This window comes from Doryrhamphus excisus, linkage group LG7 (genome assembly GCF_037039965.1).
Source record: "Doryrhamphus excisus strain RoL-2023G ecotype Guam linkage group LG7, RoL_Dexc_Guam_v1.1, whole genome shotgun sequence".
NCBI lineage: Eukaryota > Metazoa > Chordata > Actinopteri > Syngnathiformes > Syngnathidae > Doryrhamphus > Doryrhamphus excisus.
The window spans coordinates 10,058,132-10,068,183 of NC_136363.1; the positions used below are offsets into that span (position 1 = coordinate 10,058,132).

The 10,052-nt window shown below is 43.9% G+C and overlaps 1 protein-coding gene across 1 annotated transcript in view; it reads left to right on the top strand.

Moving 5' to 3' along the window:
- fam135b (family with sequence similarity 135 member B) overlaps nt 1-9,419 on the top strand; it is a 30,800-nt gene extending 21,381 nt beyond the window's left edge. Inside the window, exons 15-24 of the mRNA XM_078792067.1 lie at nt 490-563; nt 645-799; nt 1,727-3,326; nt 3,449-3,618; nt 3,692-3,783; nt 3,857-3,954; nt 5,190-5,341; nt 6,434-6,544; nt 6,931-7,044; nt 7,226-9,419. Of these exons, the coding sequence (XP_078648193.1) occupies nt 490-563; nt 645-799; nt 1,727-3,326; nt 3,449-3,618; nt 3,692-3,783; nt 3,857-3,954; nt 5,190-5,341; nt 6,434-6,544; nt 6,931-7,044; nt 7,226-7,431 (2,772 nt within the window). The 3' untranslated portion in view covers nt 7,432-9,419. The remainder of the gene's footprint in view (nt 1-489; nt 564-644; nt 800-1,726; nt 3,327-3,448; nt 3,619-3,691; nt 3,784-3,856; nt 3,955-5,189; nt 5,342-6,433; nt 6,545-6,930; nt 7,045-7,225) is intronic.
- Nucleotides 9,420-10,052: the final 633 nt, after the last annotated feature.

Consider the following 10,052-nt stretch of genomic DNA (forward strand, 5'->3'; position numbering starts at 1 on the left):
TGGTAGAAAATGAATGATTGAATGAATGACATTTTATTTCTATGATCTGTTTTTTTTGTTCTTTTTCTATGGATTTTTGTTATTTTCCCCCTCACTTTGACCTTGTGAAAATGGGGATGAAGCAACAACGACTGTATATCCGCTTCCATTTGGGTGTAATCAGCGGGCCGTTTAATAGCAACACAACAGCTTGTTGGCCGCGTCTCTCAGTGGTGTGATTCTGCTTCATCGCAGTTGTCGGAAAGTAATGAACATGTTTGCTGTGCTATTAAAGTACCCTCGAGGGGATGGGGGTGGGCGACGGTAAATGCTGGCGTGCCTTCAGCGCCCGTCAGTGGAGTTTCACTTCACATTTCTTCTGTAATTATTGTGAGGTTAAATACAAATAATGTCCTCACCATGAGTCTCAGAGTGTTTAATGCCATCTTGTGCCACCTTACGCTGCTAAAAACCCCAGATTCAATCCTAATGATGCTTTATTTGTGGAAGGTGAGGAGATTTTCCGAGGCGTACTTCTTCACCGAGCACCCCAAAGAGACGTCGCTAACGTTTCAAGAGGAGCTGTAAGTAAGCACCATATCAGCACATATGAACACTTTTTTTTAAAGATCCACTTATTCCACTATTATGATGTTCTACTGAAGTATCAGCAGACAAGGTCAGGTAGCTGCAGAAGTACGCGGCTCCGACTACTTGGCCAAGATGCCTCCTTTACCCGTCGAGTGCCTGGACATTGATGGTGACTGGAACAGTCTGCCCATCATCTTTGAGGACAGATATGTGGAGTTGACTCTACCAGGTGTGGACAATATAATCTCTGATCATTCTGTGATATTTAAGTTTGGGATCACTTGGAAATTGTTTTGGCCAGTCTGAGATTTTCTTGGCTTTTTCTTGGCAGTCCTGCCATGAAGTCCTGCATCCTGAAGTCACCGCTTCACTGTTGATACTGACACTGGTGTTTGATGGGTACTATTTAGTGCAGCTGCCAGGTTGTCTTAAACTACACACTCTCAGATATTTGTCTTCTTGCACAGTTGTGCATCGTTTTTATGTCCTTGTTAGACCCAGTTTGTGCTGCTCTCTGAAGGGAGTAGTTAACAGCATGGTAAGAGATTTGTCACGTTTCGGCATGCGGGTGTTGCGGTGCGACCCCATGATGCAGAGATGAAGCGAATGGTGCAGGTAAAAGCTTAGCTTTTATTTTCGAAACAGGCGAATGCAGCACTGTCATACAACACGTAGCAATGAACAAAGAACAATGCACCAACGAAAGGCAAACGCACCCGGCTGAACTAAATAAGACAATCAAATTACAAACAGGTGTGCGTAGAATGGAAAGTAAAAGTGACGGGGCACAGAACAGACCAACACAGGAAATACTACAAAATAAGAGCAGGAACTAAGGCTAAGAGGAAAAACTAAGAGCTGTCACGAGGGGGTGCAGCCCAATCGTGACAAGATTTTAGTTTAGATTCATTTTAATTGTTTAATGTTTAATGTTTAATGTTGTTTAATTCTTTGGAAAACAAAGAAATTTGCAAGTGATCCCAAACTTTTGAGCGGTAGTGTATGAAATAACTATCAAACAAAAAGTCATTTTTAACGCTCATATCAAAACCATATGGTCCGTTCTTACATTCATCTTATATGCATGTCAATATGGTTCTTGTAGTTCGTCGTCTGTGATCTGTGATCTACAAATGTCTTGCTCTTGTCTTTCCAGAGTGGGGTGCGGTTTGCGCAACATCCGATGAGCAAAACGACTCGGATCCTGCAGCCAGGCGGACCCCAGAAAGAGATAAATCCCCTAAAGTATCACAGGATCCGTTGGATGGCGATGACTGCATGGATCTGACCACCTATGTGTCGCTTATAGCAAAGCAGAGCAGAAGTTCTCAGGACATCCTTGCAAGGGAGGAGCTATTGGTAGCAGATCTGCAGGATTCGAAGGTGGTCTCGTCAGCAGAGGAGAACTGTACTTCTCAGGCTATTGATTCTTGTAGAAGAAGTCCAAAAGAAGAAGTCCAAAAGGACATCAGTAATGGTTCTCCTGCTCATCTTGGTGTGGGAATGTACGACGCCACGAAAGATAGTATGAGCCAAAGGAGTGAGGACAATGAGTCCGATATGTCCATGCCTTTAAATCAGTCTGTAGATGATGAGAGTGAAGATGCACCGGTGAGCATTCCTCTGGTTTGTCAGCACTCTGCTTTATCTTCATCCCCCGGTGGTCTCAGAAAAGAGACGCCGCACCGAGGAGGTCCGGTTATCTCAAAGATCATCAAGCGTTCCTCCTCAGTTATATCCGACTCAGGCATTGAGAGCGAGCCCAGCTCCGTGGCTTGGCCCTCGGAGGCTGCGCTACGAAGTCGCCCCCCTTTGGATTTCTCCAGCGAACGGGAGATCCCGCGCCAAAAAGTGCTCGTGCACCCCGTCCATCGTAGCTCCTTGGAAGGCCTGCAGATGGAGAGCAACGGCAGCCTTCCAAGCGGAGGCATACAGGCGTCGTTGACGTCCATAAGCTCGCTTCCTTACGAGGACGACCGCGAGCAGAGTCAAGGCAAACTAACCAAATCCATGTCGGCGCCTCAGATCAGCAGCCCCGACGACAACGATGAGGAGCATCTGCTTCTGCAAAAGGACACAGGTCAAGATTCAAATCAAATCAACTTTTCTTTGCACTCAGAGCGGCCGGAATCATCGCTTTTGACAAACCACCGTACCGTCACCTCAGAGGTGGTCAATCCTCAACAAAATGGACTGGAGCGATACACGGACAGTCAAGTGTTCCTTCTTCATGAGTCCACAGAGGGCCCTCATGTCAAGGAGAGTTGTGTTATGGACCGTCCTGAGGAGAATATGAGTGTCTCCGTGGAGGACGTACGTCTCGCTGCATCGGAAACACCGCCCTGCAGCAGTGGACACCAGCCAAGTGTCCATAAAAGAAGTCAAGTGGACCAGGAGAGTCTTAACAGCGTAGATGACCAGGAGCCCAGGACACCTCCTGAATTTGACTCACAGGGATCCTCACAAGGTTGCGATGACGCTTCAGAAGTCCAGACGAAGCCCCCGAAGGTCCCCAACTCCGGTCTGGCGTTTGTCAATAAGAAGATGGTGGAGGTGGTCAACATGTCAGTGTCCTGCGCCCCCACCTGTTTGCCTTTTTCCTCTGTTCTAAGAGACTCCCCGTCCATCAGCGGCATGTCCACGCGCCAGACTACCTCACCCATTACCCATCAGCCATTGGGCTCTTTTGGCATCATCTCGTCAAACCTCGCCAGCCACCTCAGCATGGACGAGGAGACCAATGAACGCATGATCAGGTGAGAGGGTGCACATGGGAAACTTCTTAGGTACACTGATCAAGGCTTGCAATAATACATTTATTCTAGTGGGTGTAGTTTATTAGCCTTATAATAACACAATCTCATAATGTCATGTCCAGCTTCTACAAAGCCAAAGACGAGCTTTTTCAGGGGATGATGAGTTTTCACGCCAGCCTGTACAGCAACATTCCTCTGCTGGCATCAGACCTGCCCTACTTCCCTCCCGAGGAGGACGATGAGGAGTTTGATGATGGCATACACCTGGTGGTGTGTGTGCACGGCCTTGACGGTGAGTGTGTCACGTCTTCAATGTCTACTCGTCAACATAAACGGTTCAGACATAATTTCATCTTCGCCTCCAGGAAACAGCGCAGACCTTCGCCTGGTGAAGACGTTCATTGAGTTAGGCCTGCCAGGATCGAGGCTGGACTTCCTCATGTCGGAAAGAAACCAGGTAGAGACATCCGATCACGTCAGGTTACGTTCAGCAACAATAAATTCATATTTTCTTCTTTTTTTCTTTGCAGACTGACACGTTTGCTGACTTTGACACCATGACGGACAGATTGTTGGATGAGATTATTCAGCACATCCAGCTGTATAATCTGACTATAGGCAGGATAAGGTTAGTACACGCATACACACAATTATAATTACATTTAATAAACAAATATATACAAATAATAAAAAACCAAAAATAATAACAAAAGGTTATAAAAAATGATGGCATAAGTATATCAAAGAATATACAGTACATACTGATATTACGGTAATCTGTTTGAATAGGCTCCAGCAACCCCCGCGACCCTCGTGAGGATAAGCGGAAGAAAATGAATGAGTGAATGAAAACAAATATCTAAAAATAATCAAACAAAAAATAATAACGAAGGGTTATAAAAATGGATGACATGATAAGTACATCAAAGAATATACAGTACATACTGATATTACGGTAATCTGTTTGAATAGGCTCCAGCAACCCCCGCGACCCTCGTGAGGAAAAAACGGTAGAAAATGAATGAATGACTGAATCAACCAAAAAATAATAACAAAGGTTTATAAAAATGGGTGACATGATAAGTATATCAAAGAATATACAGTACATACTGATATTTCGGTAATCTGTTTGGATAGACTCCAGCAACCCCCGCGACCCTCGTGAGGATAAGCAGTAGAAAATGAATGAATGAATGTTTTCCTCAGGCTGAAAACGTACAGTACTTCCTAATCGCCAGTAGAGGGCAGCAAAGCCAGCAAATCAACCCCAATACAGTCAGCCTGTGTGAAAACCTTCCCCGTGATAATGTATTAAAGCGGCGGAGAGCGAGGATGGATGAAAAGCTCTTATCATTCACAGCCAATAGCTTTCCAGCTTTCTCCTGATTGACTGTACTTTTACTGCAGAGATGACTTGCCTACTTCCCATCAAATTACACTATTAATCTTCCCACTTAATTGCCCTCAAAATGCCACTTTACGCAGTGGAGCCCAACTTTCTTCATTCTAGCTGTGCTCTCCAGAGAGTGTGCAAGTAGAGGAAAAAAATGAAAAAAAAGCAATGGCAATCTGGTACATTTCACATATTTGGATATGTGAAGCAGTCGTCATGGCGATGAGGGATTTTTGGACTTAGGCTGCAACAGTGCAGTAATTAAACAAGGTGACAGGCTTCGCTGCACCAATTAATTCTCTATATGCTAGCATCATTAGCTTGTCTTTGAGGAGAGAAGAGAAGTTAATGAAGTTTCTTTAATTAGCACTGCTGTAACCAGGGAGTGGGACTCCATAGTAATACCATATTGTACTGCATTGAAGGTCACCAGCGCTACTTTCTAAAGTTGTTTGTTTTCGCACCAACAGCTTCATCGGACATTCTCTGGGGAACATCATCATCCGCTCGGTGCTGACCAGGCCTCGCTTTCGATGCTATCTGGCTAGGCTGCACACTTTCCTCTCGCTGTCAGGCCCGCACCTGGGAACGCTGTACAACAACAGCACCTTAGTCAGCACAGGTGAGGGAACCACTTTTGGTTACGGAATTTTTTGGGATTATGTCAAATCAAATCAACTTTATTTGTATAGCACTTTTCCTGCAAAGAAATGCAACACAAAGTGCTTTACAGAATTAAAACAATTTCCACTATTAAAAGGAAAAAACAAAGAAACAAAAAAAAGCCCCTCCTTCCCACCCTTCATACTAGACCCACACACGCACACACACACACGCAATCACACAATCACACACAGTAGGGAGACATGGCATGGCACTGAGGAACAAGGAAACGCCACCTTTGGGGCCGTCCACACTGGGAGGAGCTGCAGGCCGTGCCATCGGAGGACCAGCACCCGGGCGGACCCCCACATTAAAGGGAGGAACCCCTAGCCTGCCGTGTCGAAGGGACCCGAGGGTGGCACCCCCTCAGCAGACCCGACACAGCCCCCAGTGTGGAGGATCCCCCCCTGAGGAAACACTGGAGTTAGAAGCTGAAGACTAAGAGCACAAAATATGACTAAAAAGATAAAAACATAACACTGGAGTTAAGAGCTGAAGACCAAGAGCAAAAAATAGGACTAACAAGATAAAAACAAAACACTAATAAAAGAAAATAATAAGAAAAGTTTAAAAATATGAGTTAAAAGCCTGATTAAAAAGGTGCGTCTTTAATCTTTTTTTAAAAATATCAACAGTCTCCGCAGTCCTGAGGCCCTCCGGCAGGCTGTTCCACAGTTGGGGGCCATAGTGGCTAAATGCTGCCTCACCGTGGGTTTTTGTTCTGGGTTTTGGTATAGCTAAAAGGCCAGTGCCGGAGGACCGCAGGGTCCGCAGGGGTTGATCAGATAAATACGAAGGGGCAAAGCCGTTAAGACGTTTAAAAACCAGTATATATACAGTATCAATGGCTTTTGCAGCAGTAATTGTAGTCATAATGCGTATGTTGCCACATGTTTGAATTAGCTGCAATGGCTACATTAGTTCACTCAGTCACACACTATATGTGGAGGTAAACTATATCTGTATCCACAGCTGCCCTGGGGTAGTCAAGGTATAAAATGTTGAATTGTTTCAGGTCCATTGTTGAATCATGTGCCTGTGTGTCTGCAAGGTCTGTGGTTGATGCAGAAGCTGAAGAAATCCGGATCCTTGCTGCAGCTCACCTTCAGAGACCACGTGGATCCGCGCAAAACATTCCTTTACCTCCTCAGCCAGAAACCAGGTAGGAAACCCTCCAAATTGGAGCAGAGAGTCATTTCATGAAATATTCACGGAGATGTTTGCTAGAGGCCTCCCCATTGTGAGTGCAGCGGCGTGTCACGTACCTGACGGGTGGCAATCACAGAAATGCTTTTTGTCACACACAGAACGTCCAGAGTAGCAAAAGCGTGGCACCCTGTCATTGAAAAGGCACCAGAGTGCACTCTTAAAAGCACTCCTGACAGCAGAAGCCAAAGAAAAAGACTTCTTTTATTGTCTCGCCTGTCGCTGGGTTTGGGGATTGGGATTCTGTCTTTTCGAGCAAATTGACTCCTTTGCACTCACTAACACACACACACACACACACACACACACACATTTCGACTGTCATGTTGTGTTACCTTTCAGGGCTTCAGTTCTTCAAGAACGTGGTGCTGGTGGCGTCTCCGCAGGACCGTTACGTTCCTTTCCACTCTGCCAGGATCGAGATGTGCAAAACCGCACTGAAAGACAAAACCACAGGTTGTGTATGCAGTTTTTACAATATTGGTTCTGTTGCTGCTGTGGTATGTAATATATTGTTAATAAACGACCATGAGGTCCAAGAGTACGGCTTTCCACTTTCTCATGCACGCCAAATCATGATTCTGAAGTTGTTATGTATCATATAACTAACTCAGAAGGTCTTACTCTGATCCTTTAGGTCCCGTCTACACGGAGATGATCAACAACCTCCTGCAGCCTCTTGTGGAGGCTAAAAATTGCCGTCTCATCCGGCAGAACGTTTTCCACGCTCTGCCCAACACGGCCAACACTCTCATCGGGCGGGCCGCTCACATCGCTGTTTTGGACTCTGAACTTTTCCTGGAGAAGTTCTTCTTAGTGGCGGGACTGGACTACTTCAAATAACGGTGCTTTTTGTCTCATCTTATACCATCCGCCATGTATTATACTACTACTAATAATAATAATACTACATTGTATGTACACAACGTTGTTGGGGAGAGGTGAGTATGTAAGTGTTTGCTAGGATGGAGGGTTTTTTTTGGGGACAGAATTAAATCAATATAAAGCCACTAATGAAAAGATTATTGATCCCGGCCATGAAAGAAATATATTGATTATGAAATAATACAGGTTTTCTCCGGGTACTCCGGTTTCCTCCCACATTCCAAAAACATGCTAGGTTAATTGGCCACTCCAAATTGTCCATAGGTATGAATGTGAGTGTGAATGGTTGTTTGTCTATATGTGCCCTGTGATTGGCTGGCCACCAGTCCAGGATAGGCTCCAGCACCCCCCGCGACCCTCGTGAGGAAAAAGCGGTAGAAAATGAATGAATGAATGAATGAATGAATGAATGAATGAAATAATATATTCAAGGCATTTATTTCTGATTATTTCACATTTTAATTATGTATTCAATACAAACATTAATCACGTGTATTTTATTGATATAATTGTACAATATATTTTCTACATTTTATATTTATTTATTTCTCCATTGGGGGAAAAAAAAAACCCTCCATAGGTTAGCGTCCTTTTAAAAAGTCTCTATATTTTAGTGTATCGTGACTGTTTGACCTGCTCACTCTTTAGAGTGGGGCTTGTAGCCAAGCAGACGAGAATATCTTAACATCTATGCGGCATAGATGCTTTGTTGGCCTTATCAATACGCTCTTATAGCCACTACTCTAACAACATACGCCAGCCGCAGCACTTTTCCCTGCTTTATTTATTTATTTTACAATTCCACACAGGTAATAAACACAAGATTAGGTACACCTGCCCATATCCAAATATGGCCTTTGCAGAGATGAATGGTGTTTGTAATATCTTACCCCTTATACTGTATGTAGCTGGAGTCCTACCACTTTGACGGTGTCACTCATAAGTCAGCGTTATCTGTGTAAAAGGAGTGTACCTAATGCTGTGGCCTGTGAGAGTATATTGTCTTTTTTCTTATTTAATAATAATAATAATAATACATTTTATTTGTATAGCGCTTTTCAAAATACTCAAAGACACTTTACAGAAGAATGGAGTTGAATAAAGCAAGTAAACAGAATAGAAGACACACCAAAATACAACATTCATTGGTTAATACACAGTTAAAACATGAGTAAAAGCGGGGCTTTATCTGATTGTTTGTTTTTTTTTGCAGTGTTATTAAATCTGATATTTAAATGGCATTATCCAATTCAGTATAGGTCCATATATAACGCATTTAGACATAATGGTACCTGAGTCGTCCATCAAGCAAGTGATGGACGACGAGTAAGTGACATCTGCTCCAAAAGTTTTGAAACAAATTGTCTCCAAACTTATGGAATGTACACATTAGGCAATACGCTAACTCACACAGGGGTAAATATTATAACTATTAACCCAAAAATTTACTTAACTTTAGCGAAATAGATGCTTACAGAGTTTTGTGGGCGTGTGTTTTCCTATAATGCCAATGAATGAGTGAGTTTTAGGTCCTTATGGGAGCTCAGGTGCACTTTGCAGGTGCAAGAAGTGCGTTTTTGTTTTGAATTGTGTGTGCAAACTTCCTGTCAAAGGAGATGATATGACGTAAACAAACAATACAGTAGCTGTATTCATTGATTGTTTTTGTGGAACAGCCTGACTGTGGTCCATGAAGGCATGCTTGGATAAATGTGGTGTGGAAGAAGTTAGAGCCCTGACCTCAACCCCGATCTATTTAGAACTGGACCCATGGACAATAATTCCTACGGACTCAAAAAACTTGCAGAAAGTCTTCCAGGAACCGAATATAAGATGACACTGAATATAAGACTTTTTTGTCGTTTGCTAGCAATGTTTGCTCTGAATTGTTTGGAGAGACGTAATCTAGCACAGAATATAAAAACGTTTTTTGTCTCGGGAAGAAATAGCGTCTTATATTTGATAATGCAGTATATTGTACAGCTGGATGCTGGATGTTTTTTTTTGCTATCATTTAGATCACCGCCTGTCCTCCTGCATAGATTATCCCAGTATGTTTAGCCTTTGCACCCGCGTGACGCAAGACGCACTTTATCGACAACCTTGAGTCAACCTCCAGCCGGCTTTATAAAAATCTATTTTTTTTTCCATCCGCCGCGTGTTTGCCTTTAAACATGCACCGCCTCCCCGGAGACGAGAAAGGTCGCGTCCTGCCCCCTCGAAAGCCGTCAACGCCGACCTCAGCTGTCGGCAGCTTTTGTGTCGCTACCCAACGAGTAGACAAACGATGACAGCGCAAAGTGCTCTCTTCTGGTTAACAGCGTGTCACCGTGATGGAGCGGAATCAAATGGAAGCTTTCAGGGTGCAGCCCTCAGCCAAGATAGCATATGTCAAAGAAACATATACAAGCGGCAAGCATACAAATAAACGGTTGGGAATGCGCGTGTCCAAGGGCAACCAATGGATTGCGATAATGAGCCTTCTCAAGGACAAATACATGCTTGGGATACATGCTTGTTTACATCAATGTCTACAGTGGAACCTCCCAAAAGTGCCACAATTGACAGTACTGGACAAA